At 36.0% G+C, this 17348-nt stretch overlaps 1 protein-coding gene across 2 annotated transcripts in view; it reads left to right on the forward strand.

Annotated features, from left to right (window-relative positions):
- The window catches only part of P4HA1 (prolyl 4-hydroxylase subunit alpha 1), an 84092-nt gene that overhangs the window by 15605 nt on the left and 51139 nt on the right, over positions 1–17348 (forward strand). For both annotated transcript variants that reach the window (XM_061180944.1, XM_061180935.1), the window contains exons 2-5: positions 10436–10543; positions 11488–11584; positions 12883–13034; positions 15763–15900. In XM_061180944.1, coding sequence (XP_061036927.1) covers positions 10468–10543; positions 11488–11584; positions 12883–13034; positions 15763–15900 — 463 coding nt within the window. In that variant the 5' untranslated portion in view covers positions 10436–10467. The remainder of the gene's footprint in view (positions 1–10435; positions 10544–11487; positions 11585–12882; positions 13035–15762; positions 15901–17348) is intronic.

Genomic DNA, 17348 nt, shown 5'->3' on the forward strand with positions numbered 1-17348 from the left:
GAAGTTGATGTTGTAGGTTTATTATTTTGTATAGAGTTAATTTTTGTCATTATAAAAGTAAATATAATTAGAGAAATGCAAATCAAAACTACAATGAGGTACCACCTCACACCGGTCAGAATGGCCATCATTAAAAAGTCTACAGGGCTTCCCTGGTGGCGCAGTGGTTAAGAATCTGCCTGCCAATGCAGGGGACACGGGTTCGAGCCCTGATCTGGGAAGATCCCACATGTCGCGGAGCAACTAAGCCCATGCACCACAACTACTGAGCCTGCGCTCTAAAGCCCGTGAGCCACAACTACTGAGCCCACGTGCCACAACTACTGAAGTCCACGTACCTAGAGCCTGTGCTCTGCAACAAGAGAAGCCACCGCAGTGAGAAGCCCACGCCCCACAACAAAGAGTAGCTTCCACTCACCACAACTAGAAAAAGCCTGCATGCAGCAACGAAGACCCAACGCAGCCAAAAATAAATAAAAAACAAATTTTTTTTAAAAAAAAGTCTACAAATAACAGATGCTAGAGAGGGTGTGGAGAAAAGGGAACCCTCCTACACTGTTGGTGGGAATGTAAGTTGGTGCAGCCACTATGGAGAACAGTGTGGAGGTTCCTCAGAAAACTAAAAATATTGTAGAATTACCGTATGATCCAGCAGTCCCACTCCTGGGCATATACCTGGACAAAACTATAATTAAAAAAGATAATGCACCCCTGTGTTCATAGCAGCACTGTTCACAATAGCTAAGACATGGAAACAACCTAAATGTCCATCAACAGATGAATGGATAAAGAAGATTGGTACATACATACAATGGAATACTACTCAGCCATAAAAAAGAAAGAAATAGGATTTCCCTGGTGGCTCAGTGGTTAAGAATCTGCCTGCCAATTCAGGGGACACAGGTTAGAGCCCTGGTCCGGGAAGATCCCACATGCCGTGGAGCAACTAAGCCCGGGCGCCACAACTACTGAGCCTGTGCTCTAGAGCCCACAAGCCACAACTACTGAGCCCACATGCCTAGAGCCTGTGCTCTGCAACAAGAGAAGCCACTGCAATGAGAAGCCCATGCACCGTGACAAAGAATAGCCCCCGCTTGCCGCAACTAGAGAAAGCCCGCACACAGCAACAAAGACCCAGTGCAGCCAAAAAGAAAGGAAGGGAGGGAGGAAGGAAGGAATTTCTGCTTAAAGAAAGAAAAAAAAACAACGAAATAATGCCATTGCAGCAACATGGATGCAACTAGGGATTATCATACTAAGTGAAGTGAAGTCAAAAAGAGAAAGACAAATACCATATGATGTCACTTATATGTGGAATCTAAAATATGACACAAATGAGCCTATCTACAAAACAGAACACAGACATAGAGAGCAGACTTGTGGTTGCCAAGGGGTAGGGGGCTGGGGTAGGGAAGGACTGGGAGTTTGGGATTAGCAGATGTAAACTATTAAATATAGGATGGATAAACAACAAAGTCCTACTGTATAGCATAGGGAACTATATTCAATATTCTGTAATAAACCATAATGGAAAAGAATATTAAAAAAAGAGAGTCTACATACAAGTGAGTCACTTTGCTGTACAGCAGAGATTGGCACAACATTGTAAATCAACTATACTTCAATTAAAAAAAATAAAACCCTATTACATGATGAGAAAAAAAATAAACATTGAGTATAAAAGTAAATATACCCTATGATATCTGGAAAATGCAGAGAAATAGGAAAAAATCACCTAATGTTCTCCTCTCCAGAGACAACTACATTTTGGTGAATTTCCTCTGCATATTTTCTTGCATAGTTATGATCACATTATAATGTTAATTTTTATTGAATTTTATTTTATTTTTTTATACAGCAGGTTCTTATTAGTCATCCATTTTATACACATCAGTGTATACATGTCAATCCCAATCTCCCAATTCATCACACCACCACCACCACCCCTGCCACTTTCCCCCCTTGGTGTCCATACATTTGTTCTCTACATCTGTGTCTCAGTTTCTGCCCTGCAAACCGGTTCATCTGTACCATTTTTCTAAGTTCCACATATATGCATTAATACGCGATATTTATTTTTCTCTTTCTGACTCACTTCACTCTGTATGACAGTCTCTAGATTCATCCACGTCTCTACAAATGACCCAATTTCGTTCCTTTTTATGGCTGAGTAATATTCCATTGTATATATGTACCACATCTTCTTTATCCATTTGTCTGTCTATGGGCATTTAGGTTGCTTCCATGACCTGGCTATTGTAAATAGTGCTGCAGTGAACATTGAGGTGCATGTGTCTCTTTGAATTATGGTTTTCTCAGGGTATATGCCCAGTAGTGGGATTGCTGGGTCATATGCTAATTCTATTTTTAGTTTTTTAAGGAACCTCCATACTCTTCTCCATAGTGGCTGTATCAATTTACATTCCCACCAACAGTGCAAGAGGGTTCCCTTTTTTCCACACCCTCTCCAGCATTTGTTGTTTGTAGATTTTCTGATGATGCCCATTCTAACTGGTGTGAGGTGATACCTCATTGTAGTTTTGATTTGCATTTCTCTAATAATTAGTGATGTTGAGCAGCTTTTCATGTGCTTCTCGGCCATCTGTATGTTCTCTTTGGAGAAATGTCTATTTAGGTCTTCTGCCCATTTTTGGATTGGGTTGTTTGTTTTTTTAATATTGAGCTGCATGAGCTGTTTATATATTTTGGAGATTAATCCTTTGTCCGTTGATTCGATTGCAAATATTTTTTCCCATTCTGAGGGTCATCTTTTCGTCTTGTTTGTAGTTTCCTTTGCTTTGCAAAAGCTTTTAAGTTTCATTAGGTCCCATTTGTTTATTTTTGTTTTTATTTCCATTACTCTAGGAAGTGGATCAAAAAAGATCTTGCTGTGGTTTATGTCAAAGAGTGTTCTTCCTATGTTTTCCTCTAAGAGTTTTATGGTGTACGGTCTTACATTTAGGTCTCTAATCCATTTTGAGTTTATTTTTGTGTGTGGTGTTAGGGAGTGTTCTAATTGCATTCTTTTACATGTAGCTGTCTAGTTTTCCCGGCACCACTTATTGAAGAGACTGTCTTTTCTCCATTGTATATCCTTGCCTCCTTTGTCATAGATTAGTTGACCATAGGTGCGTGGGTTTATCTCTGGGCTTTCTATCCTGTTCCATTGATCTATGTTTCTGTTTTTGTGCCAGTACCATATTGTCTTGATTACTGTAGGTTTGTAGTATAGTTTGAAGTCAGGGAGTCTGATTCCTCCAGCTCTGTTTTTTTCCCTCAAGACTGCTTTGGCTATTCGGGGTCTTTTGTGTCTCCATACAAATTTTAGGATTTTTTGTTCTAGTTCTGTAAAAAATGCCATTGGTAATTTGATAGGGATTGCATTGAATCTGTAGATTGTTTTAGGTAGTATAGTTATTTTCACAGTATTGATTCTTCCAATCCAAGAACATGGTATGTCTCTCCATCTGTTGGTATAATCTTTAATTTCTTTCAACAGTGTCTTATAGTTTTCTGCATACAGGTCTTTTGTCTCCCTAGGTAGGTTTATTCCTAGGTATTTTATTCTTTTTGTTGCAACAGTAAATGGGAGTGTTTCCTTAATTTCTCTTTCAGAGTTTTCATCATTAGTGTATAGGAATGCAAGAGATTTCTGTGCATTAATTTTGTATCCTGCAACTTTACCAAATTCATTGATTAGCTCTAGTAGTTTTCTGGTGGCATCTTTAGGATTCTCTGTGTATAGTATCATGTCATCTGCAAACAGTGACAGTTTTACTTATTTTCCAATTTGTATTCCTTTTATTTCTTTTTCTTCTCTGATTGCTGTGGCTAGGACTTCCAAAACTATGTTTAATAGTATAATAGTGGCGAGAGTGGACATCCCTGTCTTGTTCCTGATCCTAGAAGAAATGCTTTCAGTTTTTCACCATTGAGAATGATATTTGCTGTGGGTTTGTCGTATATGGCCTTTATTATGTTGAGGTAGGTTCCCTCTATGCCCACTTTCTGGAGAGTTTTTATCATAAATGGGTGTTGAATTTTGTCAAAAGCTTTTTCTGCATCTATTGAGATGATCATATGGTTTTTCTTCTTCAATTTGTTAATATGGTGTATCGCATTGATTGATTTGTGTATATTGAAGAATCCTTGCATCCCTGGGATAAATCCCACTTGATCATGGTGTAGGATCCTTTTAATGTGTTGTTGGATTCCGTTTGCTAGTATTTTGTTGAGGATTTTTGCATCTATATTCATCAGTGATATTGGTCTGTAATTTTCTTTTTTTGTAGTGTCTTTGTCTGGTTTTGGTATCAGGGTGATGGTGGCCTCATAGAATGAGTTTGGGAGTGTTCCTCCCTCTGCAATTTTTTGGAAGAGTTTGAGAAGGATGGGTGTTAGCTCTTCTCTAAATGTGTGATAGAATTCACCTGTGAAGCCATCTGGTCCTGGTCTTTTGTTTGTTGGAAGATTTTTAATCACAGTTTCAATTTCATTACTTGTGATTGGTCTGTTCATATTTTCCATTTCTTCCTGGTTCAGTCTTGGAAGGTTATACGTTTCTAAGAATTTGTCCATTTCTTCCAGGTTGTCCATTTTATTGGCATAGAGTTGCTTGTAGTAGTCTCTTAGGATGCTTTGTATTTCTGCGGTGTCTGTTGTAACTTCTCCTTTTTCATTTCTAATTTTATTGATTTGAGACCTATCCCTCTTTTTCTTGATGAGTGTGGCTAATGGTTTATCAATTTTGTTTATCTTCTCAAAGAACCAGCTTTTAGTTTTATTGATCTGTGCTATTGTTTTCTTTGTTTCTATTTCATTTATTTCTGCTCTGATCTTTGTGATTTCTTTCCTTCTGCTAAGTTTGGGTTTTGTTTGTTCTTCTTTCTCTAGTTCCTTTAGGTGTAAGGTTAGATTGTTTATATGAGATTTTTCTTGTTTCTTGAGGTAGGCTTGTATTGCTATAAACTTCCCTCTTAGAACTGCTTTTGCTGCATCCCATAGATTTTGGATCATCGTTTTTTCATTATCATTTGTCTCTAGGTATTTTTTGATTTCCTCTTTGATTTCTTCAGTGATCTCTTGGTTATTTAGTAACGTATTGTTTAGCTCCATGTGTTTGTGTTTTTTACGTTTTTTCCCCTGTAATTGATTTCTAATCTCATAGCGTTGTGGTCAGAAAAGATGCTTGATATGATTTCAATTTTCTTAAATTTACTGAGGCTTGATTTGTGACTCAAGATGTGATCTATCCTGGAGAATGTTCCATGCACACTTGAGAAGAAAGTGTAATCTGCTGTTTTTGGATGGAATGTCCTATAAATATCAATTAAATCTATCTGGTCTATTGTGTCATTTAAAGCTTGTGTTTCCTTATTAATTTTCATTTTGGATGATCTGTCCATTGGTGTAACTGAGGTGTTAAAGTCCCCCACTATTATTGTGTTACTGTCGATTTCCTCTTTTATAGCTGTTAGCAGTTGCCTTATGTATTGAGGTGCTCCTATGTTGGGTGCATATATATTTATAATTGTTATATCTTCTTCTTGGATTGATCCCTTGATCATTATGTAGTGTCCTTCCTTGTCTCTTGTAACATTCTTTATTTTAAAGTCTATTTTATCTGATTTGAATATTGCTACTCCAGCTTTCTTTTGATTTCCATTTGCATGGAATATCTTTTTCCATCCCCTCACTTTCAGACTGAATGTGTCCCTAGGTCTGAAGTGGGTCTCTTGTAGACAGCATATATATGGGTCTTGTTTTTGTATCTATTCAGCAAGCCTGTGTCTTTTGGTTGGAGCATTTAATCCATTCACGTTTAAGATAATTATCGATATGTATGTTCCTATTACCATTTTCCTAATTGTTTTGGGTTTGTTTTTGTAGGTCCTTTTCTTCTCTTGTGATTCCCATTTAGAGAAGTTCCTTTAGCATTTGTTGTAGAGCTGGTTTGGTGGTGCTGAATTCTCTTAGCTTTTGCTTGTCTGTAAAGCTTTTGATTTCTCCATCGAATCTTAATGAGATCCTTTCTGGGTAGAGTAATCTTGGTTGTAGGTTCTTCCCTTTCAGCACTTTAAGTATATCATGCCACTCCCTTCTGGCTTGTAGAGTTTCTGCTGAGAAATCAGCTGTTAACCTTATGGGAGTTCCCTTGTATGTTATTTGTCATTTTTCCCTTGCTGCTTTTAGTAATATTTCTTTGTCTTTAATTTTTGCCAGTTTGATTACTATGTGTCTCGGCATGTTTCTCCTTGGGTTTGTCCTATATGGGACTCTCTGTACTTGCTGGACTTGGGTGGCTATTTCCTTTCCCATGTTAGGGAAGTTTTTGACTATAATCTTTTCAAATATTTTCTCGGGTCCTTTCTCTCTCTCCTCCTTCTGGGACCCCTATAATGCAAATGTTGTTGCATTTAATGTTGTCCCAGAGGTCTCCTAGGCTGTCTTCATTTCTTTTCATTCTTTTTTTTTATTCTGTTCCACAGCAGTGAATTCCACCATTCTGTCTTCCAGGTCACTTATCCGTTCTTCTGCCTCAGTTATTCTGCTATTGATTTCTTCTAGTGTATGTTTCATTTCAGTTATTGTATTGTTCATCTCTGTTTGTTTGTTCTTTAATTCTTCTAGGTCTTTGTTAAACATTTCTTGCATCTTCTTGATCTTTGCCTCCATTCTTTTTCCGAGGTCCTGGATCATCTTCACTGTCATTATTCTGAATTCTTTTTCTGGAAGGTTGCCTATCTCCACTTCATTTAGTTGTTTTTCTGGGGTGTTATCTTGTTCCTTCATCTGGTACATAGCCCTCTGCCTTTTCATCTTGTCTATCTTTCTGTGAATATGGTTTTTGTTCCACAGGCTGCAGGATTGTAGTTCTTCTTGCTTCTGCTGTCTGCCCTCTAATGTTAATTTTTTCTTTTTTTTTTTTGGCTGCGTTGGGTCTTCATTGCTGCGTGCGGGCTTTCTCTAGTTGTGGCGAGTGGGGCCTACTCTTCGTTGTGGTGCGTGAGCTTCTCATTGCGGTGGCTTCTCCTGTTGTGGAGCATGGGCTCTGGGCGCACGGGCTTCAGTAGTTGCAACAAGCGGGCCCTAGAGTGCGCGGGCTTCAGTAGTTGTGGCTTGCAGGCTCTAGAGCGCAGGCTCAGTAGTTGTGGCACACGGGCTTAGTTGTTCTGTGGCATGTGGGATCTTCCCAGCCCAGGGATCGAACCCCGTGTCCCCTGTATTGGCAGGTGGATTCTCAACCAGTGGATCACCAGGGAAGTCCCTCTGTTTTGATTAGTATTTATTTATAACTTTCTGTCAGAGTGTAGTAGAAACAATTTCATTCAATACAGATTCCAGCAGGGTTGTATGATGTTTATTTTTTTCAGGAGTTCATTTTTTTACAGCAAAATTGTGAGGATGGTACAGAGATGTCCCATGTACTCCCTGCCCCCACACATGCATAGTCCCTCACCAGAATGGCATATTTGTTAAAATTGATGAATCTACATTGACATGTCGTAATTGCCCAAAGTCCATAGTTTAACATTACCCCTTTACTCTTGGTGTTGTAAATTCTATGAATTTGAACTAATGTATAATGACACATATTCATCATTATGATATTGTAGAATATTTTCACTGCCCTAAAATTCCTGTATGCTCCATCTGTTTATCCGCCCTCCTTCCATCAACCACTGATCTTTTTACTCTCTTCATAGTTTTATTTCTTCCAGAGTGTCATATAGTTGGAATCATGCAGTATATAGTAGCCTTTTCAGATTGACTTCTTTCACTTAGTAATACGCATTTGTTTTCTCCATGTTTTTTTTTTTAATGGTTTGATAGCTCATTTCTTTTTAGCATTGAATAATATTCTGTTGTCTAGATGTATCACAGTGTATCCATTCACCTACTAAAGGAAATCTTGGTTGCTTCCAAGTTTTGGCTATTATAAATAAAGCTGCTATAAATATACATGTGCAGGTTTTTGTGGGGACATAAATTTTCAACTCCATTGGGTAAATACTAAGGAGCATGATTGCTGGATCATATCGTAAGATTATGTTTAATTTTTTAAGAAACTGTCAAACTGTCTTCCAAAGTGGCTGTACCATTTTGCAATCCCACCAGCAATGAATGAGAGTTGATGTTAATTTTTAAATCTTGTTTTTCATTTAAATTTACAAGTAAGGAATATGTTCACTTTAAGTTTCTTGACATATAACACTATCATTAGATATTTTAAATTAAGTTGTTAAATTTGTTTAGTTGTTCATTTGATAGGCAAAAACTGGCCACCTTATTTCAATTTTTTGTGTCATTGAATACCAATGAGTGAGTTTTTGTTTTTGTTTTTTGGCGGTTTAGTTAACTATAGTTCCTCTTTTGTGGCTTTCTGGGTTCTTAGTCCACTTATCTACTAACATCTTAGTAGTTTTCTTACTGATTTGTAGGCGTTCCTTAAATGAGCTCTGTTTTCTTTAGTTTCCTAGTTTGTAGTTTAGTTTTTTAAAAACATACATAAACCTAAATTATTTTGTGTATATAATTCCATCTGGCTTTTGATAGGTTGTCTTATCATTTTTAAGTGTAAAAATTCTTCTCTCCTTTCAGAGATCCAATAACTTTTCCTTTGTTGTTTTTTTTTGTTGATTATAACTCTTTATTCCATCTAGAATAAAGCAGTTTTCAAGCTTCTTTTTTGTAATTTCTGTAGGCTAATGGTTCTTGATTCATTGTGAGGTTTAAGGATGATAAAAGATGACAGAAACTTTAGGGACAAAATATATTTTAGCAATGAAAAAAATGATAAGCTCTTATCTGACAAATGTAAAGTTTCTCATCAGAGTTAAACGTTTAGACAACATTTCTGATTAGCCTTCTGTTAGTACAGCAAAAGCATTTGTATTTGCTGGAAATAACATTGATTTATGAAGAAATTATGGCAGAAATCTGTTTAAACAGTGAGAAAATTCTAGACTGTTCAGACAGCCCAGGATTTTGAAAAAGTCTTGTGCTTTGGCAGGAACCCAGGAGAGGAAGTGTCTGCATCTGCTGCACGCTAGAAGCCTTCCCAAAGAGTTACTGTAAAGCAGCCAAAAGAACAGTGTATTTCACTACTGTGTGGTTCTGGAAGTAACTGGAAGTTTGCAGACTTGAGGGAGGAGACTTAGGAGTACTTCCAGGATGTCAGTGTCAGTTTCTGTGGTGATCTATTTTTATTGATTCAAGTTAAGGGAAAGTGTTTTGTGTGTGTATGTGTGTAATAGGGAGTTTTCCAATGTGGACTTGAACCTGTTGCTTTAGGAGAAGTCACTTGGGAAGAGTCAGAGGTGCCTGTACAAAAGAGGAATAGGGTGACAAGTCAGAATAACCAATGGGTGTCTGTTATTGGGGCAAATGGTACTACAGTTGTAATTTATTTTCCTGTAAGGTAATAAGGGAGAAGGACTTAAAGTCCATGTATGTTGTGGAGAAGGAGCAAGAGAAGAGTGCTAACAGGGCCTTTGGGAAAGCAGGGTAAAAATCTTTCTGCTGGTTAGTTGATAATCTGCATCTGCCGTGAAGAATCCATTCCAGAAAAGACAGCACTACGGGGGACAAAGCAAAAAAGACAGAAGGACTTTGCTGCCAGGTTTTAGAAAAAAATGCCACAGCTTTGTACTGGGCTAAGGATTTTTTACATAGAACACAGTAGATAAGAGAAAAAGCTCAGCATTGGGCCCTTTGAGAGAAATTGCTAGCTTAAATCGACAGGGTTGGTTGGTATTTTTTTTAAAATTCTGTACAACTTTTAAAAAATAAAACAGCTTTATTGAGATATAATTCATATACCACACTGTTCACCCATGTTCATGCTTGCGTAGTTTTTAGTACTTTCACAGTGTTCTTCACCAGTTGATCACCACAGTATATTTTAGAACGTTTTCATCACCCCAAAATCTGCAACTTTTAATTGAACTTATTTTAAAATTTTAAGCCATTGTAGGGAAAAGATGGAACAAGTTAGGAATTTAGAGGATTAATCAGAAAGCTCTGAAACCATTTTTCCCTTTAAGCATATTCTAACATTTTAGTTTATTTTACATTTATTTATTTATTTATTTATTTTTGGCTGAGTTGGGTCTTTGTTGCTGCATGCGGGCTTTCTGTAGTTGTGGCGAGCGGAGGGTACTCTTCGTTGCAGTGCGTGGGCTTCTCACTAAGGTGGCTTCTCTTGTTGCGGAGCACGGGCTCTAGGCGCGTGAGCTTCAGTAGCTGTGGCTCGTGGGCTCTAGAGCACAGGCTCAGTAGTTGTGGTGCACGGGCTTAGTTGCTCTGTGGCATGCGGGATCTTCCTGGACCAGGGCTCGAACCCATGTCCCCTGCATTGGCAGGCGGATTCTTAACCACTGCGCCACCAGGGAAGTCCTCCTTTTTTAAAATAATGGCCATATTTCTCTTGTAGGTGTGCGATCCTGTAAAAGTAAGCCTCTGAAGATGATCTGGTGTATTTTAGTTGTAGGGTTTCTACTTCCCCAGTCTTTGGCTGATCCAGGCTTTTATACTTCAATTGGTAAGTCTTAATTATTTTTTGTTGTTTTTGCATTTAAAAATTTCCATTTTTTAGTGTTTTTAGATCAGTAAAAACAAATACATTGTGCTCCCAGAGACTGAAACATTACTTCAGTCCCTGCCCCTCTAAAAGTCTCTCTCGTTTTTAAATTCAATTTCTTTCTTTAAATTATTTTCTCTGATTACAAAAGGAATACATTTTCAGATTAGAAACTTATGAAAATTTAGAAGAGCATACCAAAGAAAATTCTCTGGTAATGAATCCACCCAGCAAATCATTTAATGTATATACTTAGTCTTTTATGTTTTCCTATATGCATACTTCATATGTCTTAAAAGAGAAGTGTTCTGTCATCCTGTTTACCAGTTCTACCCTCACATGATTGTGGAGCTAAATAAAATACAAACAAGTATTATAGTTATGAAACCTAATTTTGGGATGTAAAATGATGAGTTCTCTTTTCCCATTATGAATAACTATATATGGATATTTGAATTGCAGTTGAGAAGTATACTTTTTGTTCGTGTGGTCTTTGTTTATTGAATAAAAATTTAGTTCTAAGTAGTCTCAAAACCACAAAAAGGTGAGGGGGGAGCTAGGGAAGAAGAAACATTGATCCTTGGAAAGTAAGGTTTTGAAATTAAAAAATAAATTTTTAGTTGAAAAGACAATTTGTCGATATGGTCCAAGCTTGCAGAATTAAGTAGCTTGAAAATTTGAATTGGAACACATGATTAGAAGAGTTTTTGGCTTTATTTTTATTTATCTGGTTTGAAAAAAAGGAAAAAAAGAAAAAAAAAATGATGCTCTCTCCAACATATCTGATTCATGCCAGGTAAGTCCTCTCAGTATGAAGCATTCTCAGTCATTCTTAAATTATTCTAAAATACTTGTTTTGACCAGTATGGGTATTTGATTACTTTCGTCCCTTTTTCTCCTTCTAGGTCAGATGACTGATTTGATCCGTACTGAAAAAGATCTGGTGACTTCCCTGAAAGACTATATTAAGGCAGAAGAGGACAAATTAGAACAAATAAAAAAGTAAGCAAAGTGTTTTACTTATTATGACTCTGATTCCACCTTCATGTTTTCTTCGTAGAGCTAAAACATTCTTTGAGTGAAAATGAAAGCCCTCTGTCAGTCTTAAAAAGCCAGTTGAAATGGCTAAAGTAGGAGCACAGAAAACAGAAGTTAGGCCCAGGCTAAGACTTCACTTGAAGAATATGGATTGAGATAAGAATATAAATGGGTATGGGTCATTGACTGACAATTTTTTTCAATGGTTGCTAATATCTTCTATCCTCTTCTAACCTCCCTAATCAAGCCACCTTCTGGAGCAATTTTCCACTGCTATTTACCCTTCAGTACTATGGTTCCATTCTAGAGATTACAGTGATAAGTATAGTATTATTTAATTGATACGGTTTTTCCTTAAATGCTTATTTATTTAAATTTATTTATTTATTTATTTATTTATGGCTGTGTTGGGTCTTTGTTGCTGTGTGCGGGCTTTCTCTTGTTGCGGTGAGTGGGAGCTACTGTTGCGTGCGTGGGCTTCTCATTGCAGTGGCTTCTCTTGTTGCAGAGCACAGGCTCTAGGCGTGTGGGCTTCAGTAGCTGTGGCACGTGGGCTCAGTAGTTGTGGCTTGCAGGCTCTAGAGCGCAGGCTCAGTAGTTGTGGTGCACGGGCTTAGTTGCTCCGCGGCATGTGGGAATCTTCCCAGACCAGGGCTCGAACCCATGTCCGCTGCATTGGCAGGCAGATTCTTAACCACTGCGCCACCAGGGAAGTCCCCTAATTTATTTTTAATTGACTCAGGTTCATATTTAATTCTGACCTGCGAGTTGCAAGCCTTTGTTTAATGAGTAGCTAAGTATTCAGTTTTTTTGTTTTAAAATACAGTTTCTAGATACTGAATATAAAATTTTGCTGTAAGTTTGATTTAAATGAACATGTAACTGAAATTGGATTGGGCTGATTACTTTGTAATAATCAATTATTTGGCTTTAAGGACCTGTAGGGAAATGAATTTTTAGATTCTTACTAGAGGGATCCAATCACAACTTTTACTAAGATAGGTTGCGTTTACTGTAACCATTTGGGAGAAACAAAACTAAAACAAAAAGTCTTGTAGTTATATTTTGATTTTGCCAAGCTAGATTTTATCTGTAAGAGAATCTTGCTTTTTAAAAATCCTTTATAATTTTGCTTTTAAAAGGATTTTAAGTATAGTTTTAACTCAAAACCCTCTAATCTTTTTTGAGTGCTTTACTAGTGTTCTTCCTCATTGAGTGTGTATATGCTTTATGTAGATTCCACTTATGTCTTACATTTTTAGATGGGCAGAGAAGTTAGATCAGTTAACCAGCACAGCAACAAAAGATCCAGAAGGATTTGTTGGACACCCTGTAAATGCATTTAAGTTAATGAAACGTCTGAACACTGAGTGGAGTGAGCTGGAGAATCTGGTCCTTAAGGATATGTCGGATGGTAAGTCAGATGGTAAGACTAATGAGCCAAAAAAAAGTAGGGCTTTTTTGCTACCACCTGTAGACATGCCAGAAGAAGTGATAAATTCAGTTCCCAGAACATCAGGTGTTCAGCCTTGTAACTGAATTATTGCTGAGATGTATTTGATTTGACTAGAGTTAATTTAGTCTACATCCTGAATTCTTGATTTTAAAAAAAAGATGAATAAAAACTGGAAATAAAGAAAAATAAAACTGTATTGTTAAAATGTAATTTCTGCTCTTCATTTAACATGGTCCTTTTTGCTTTGAAATCTAAAAAAGTGAATCAGTTATTTGGCATACAGCTTCATTTCTGAGGGTAATTGTTTTCATTTTAGGATTACCTTCAGATTTAAAAAATTTTATGGGTAAGTCTTTATCTTCTAATCAATTTTTAATGTACTGGCAGTGATACTAATAAGGAAAAATGTTAGTTGTGTTTTACATAGTACTTTGAAGCTTAGGATTGTTTTGTTTAACATAGACAATAAATTTAAAAACTGAGGCTGCAAACAGTAATAATGAATGTCTTTCTAATTGAAACAATAAAATTGTAGTTGGAGTATTGAGATATTTTAGATATTTTAGTAACAGACACGGAAAACTAAGGCCAGAGTTTAATGAAGTAGAGGTATTATGCTTTAGTACATAGTGTTTATTTGTTGAATGATTGAAGGTGGCAAAAAAAAAAAGAGACAGAGAACTGAGCCAACTGTGTAGATGAAGCACTCCAAGGGTGCTTTCAGATATTTGTGAGCAGTAAACTAAACTATTATGCATACGACAGGAAACCTTGAAAAGAAAAATTAAGGCAAACACTTGTGAATACTTCTTTGAGATGAGAAGGAAATAGTACCTGTGATTATTTGTTGTCATATAACACCATGAGAACATTTTTAAGGTCATATATGTATGCGTTTGTATACATATATACATATGCACACACATTTATTTATTTATTATATTTTAAAAAAATCTCAAGTATGAACTAAGTTTTTTTATAAAGTAAACCTTAAGACTTAGGTGTTTTAATCTGTGGCCGTCATCCCATAATGCTATGGTAGATATACGTTTTTTCTTTTTATTAGAGAGGATTTAAGTAACTTCATAGATTTTGTTTTGGGGCATAAAAACGTTCCAGTCTTCTGTAAAACTTGCTTGTAAAATTCCATGTGGGTATTGTGACTAGGAGTTGGTCTTAAAACTAATGCTTAATATGGACTTAGGCCTCTTCCAGCTAGTTGTTCATTTGTACATTTCAATTAACATAAAAATGCCTGGCCTTTTGATGATCAAAGTATGCATAGTTGATTATAAGTAAATGAGAATGGAGGGAAGTCTCGTACCTAACTTTGATTTGCAAATGATGACACATGTTATTAAAATTTTAAATCACTTTTTGTTTTTGTTGTATTGATTTCTTAAGGAGTATTTAGCATCCGTTCTCCTTAGGAGTTACATAGTTATCAGTAATTAGTTTCTTAGTTTTATTTTTGCTGTATTTTATGTAAAACCTTTTAAAATTAATATTAGGATTTATAGAGTGCAAACCTTGATTGATGAACACTATATTTAATAATTAAACAGATCTAAATATATTTTAATAAACTAGCTTACCTGATACTCTTAAATATATAATAAATGTCTCTTCCTTCTCCTTAAAGAATTCCACCAAACTTTATATATTTACACATTTATATGATACGTGGCACATGGAAGAAGAAAACATAACTTTAAGAGCATACATTTTACTTACTGTTATCTGAAAGTATAATTGGTTGCCAATGAACGTCGTTTTCAAATCTTTAAATGTTCACTTTTCAAGCTTAGTGGAGGCTGTGTTGTGTAATTTAAAACTCTATTATGTTAGTTGATCTTTACCTACTAATACAGGTATAATTTATGCAATGACCTCAGATTACTTAAGCAACATTAAAAATGGTTTGGGAGGATGAACAACTTAGAGGTATGTCAAGTCTCGTTCAGTGTATTTAATTTTTTCTTGTTACACATGGTATGGTGGAAAATTATAATAAAATAGATTTTGAAAAATCCTTTTAAGACTCTATATTGGAAATTGGAAGTCTGTGAGTTTCTAGAGTCTTTTTTTCTTCCAATTTTATTGAGATATTATTGACATATAGTACTGTATAAAGTGTACAGCACAATGATTTGACTTACACACATCATGGAATGATTATCACAGTAAATTTAGTGAACATCCATCACCTCACATAGATACAAAATTAAAAAAATAGAAAAAAATGCTTTTCCTTGTGATGAGAACTCTTAGGATGTACTCTCTTAACAACTTTCATATATAACATACAACAGTGTTAATTATTTTTATTGTGTTGTACATTACATCCCTAGTACTTACTTATCTTATAGCTGGAACTTTGTACCTTTTGACAGCCTTCCTCCAGTTACCCCGCACACCCACCTCCTGCCTCTGATAACCATAAATCTGATCTCTTTTTGTATGAGTTTGTTTTTGAAATATAATTGACCTGCAACACTATGTTAGTTCCTGTTATACAACATACTGATCCTATATTTCTATATATTTCAAAATGATCACCGTGATAAGTCTAGTTCTGATATGTCATCACCATACAAAGATATTACATAGTTATTGACTATATTTCCCACACTGTACATTTCATACCCGTGTCTAGACTCTTTTTTTTTCCCCCCCCTATTTTAAGGTTTTATCTCTAACCTAACCATTCAGAGACAGTACTTCCCTAATGATGAAGATCAGGTTGGGGCAGCCAAAGCTCTATTGCGTCTCCAGGATACCTACAATTTGGATACAGATACCATCTCAAAGGGTGATCTTCCAGGTAAGAATTATTCTGGTCTATAAAAATCCTATCACCTGGCTTTTCCGTTCAGTCCATTAGGACAATGTTAATATAAAAAGACTTCCGTATTTTAAGATTTTTAACTTTAATTTGTTTCACAGCCTTTGAGGACAAAACAACCCTTTGTCTAGGACTGAATAGTTGTGGATAAGCTGCTAGCTTGTTACTGTGAAATCTTATAATTATAGGGACTAACTTAAGTAGGCAATTTTAGCATGTAAGAAAAAGAAACAACCAGTTTTCCAAATGTCTTTCTTTAGAATACCCAGTGTTTGTATGTTAAGTTATAAGGAAATTGATAATCAAAGTTTATATATTCAATAATTTAAAACCAAGACATGTTGAGTATGTACTGATTTTTAGTGTTCTACAGTGTGAAGCATCCTGCTTTCTGACCTATTTTTGGCAAAACCCTCTTTTTTTAAGTTACAGCTGATTTTATGGTAATTGGCTTAAATTTATTTTTATTGTGAAAAAAACATAAAACAAAATTTGCCATCTTAACCAATTTTAAATGTGCAGTTTATGGTATTAAGTACATTTACATTATTATGCAACCATCATTACCATCCATCTGCATAGCTCTTTTCATCTTGTGAAACTGAAGTGCTATACTTGTTAAACAATAACTCCCCAGTTCCCACTTACACATTCCCTGGCAACCATCATTCTAATTTCTGTCTCTATGACTTTGACTACTCTTAAGTACCTCATATAAGTAGAGTCATACAGCGTTTGTCTTTTTGTGACTGGCTTATTTCACTTAGTATAATGTCCTCAAGGGTTGTAGTATACGTCGGAACTTCCTTCATTTTTAAGGCTGAATAATAATCCATTGTATGTATATACCATATTGTGCTTATCCATTCATCTGTTGATGGACACTTGGGTTCCTTCCACACATCAGCTACTGTGAATAATGCTGCTGTGAACATGGGTGTGCAAATAGCTCTTCAAGACAGTGTCTTTCATTCTTTGAGTATATACCCAGAAGTGGAATTGCTGGGTCATATGATAATTCTGTTTTTAATTTTTGAGGAGTCAACATACTCTTTTCCATAGTAGATATACCATTTTACATTCCCACCAACAGTGCATAAGGGTTCCAGTTTCTCCACATCCTTGCCAACACTTGTTATTTTCTTTTTTTTTTTTTTTCTGATAGTAGCCACTCTAGTGGGTGGTATCTCATTGCAGTTTTGCATTTCCCCAATTATCAGTGATGTTGAGCATCTTTTCATGTACTTATTAGCAGCCGCCTGTACATCTTCTTTGAAGAAATATTTATTCGAGTCCTTTGTCTATTTTTTACTTGGGTTATTCATTCTTTATTGTTGAGTTTTAGAGGTTCTCTATATATTCTGGATATTAATTCCTTATGAGATGTATGATTTGCAAATATTTTCTCCTATTCTGTGGGTTGCCTT

This window comes from Eubalaena glacialis, chromosome 1 (assembly GCF_028564815.1).
Source record: "Eubalaena glacialis isolate mEubGla1 chromosome 1, mEubGla1.1.hap2.+ XY, whole genome shotgun sequence".
NCBI lineage: Eukaryota > Metazoa > Chordata > Mammalia > Artiodactyla > Balaenidae > Eubalaena > Eubalaena glacialis.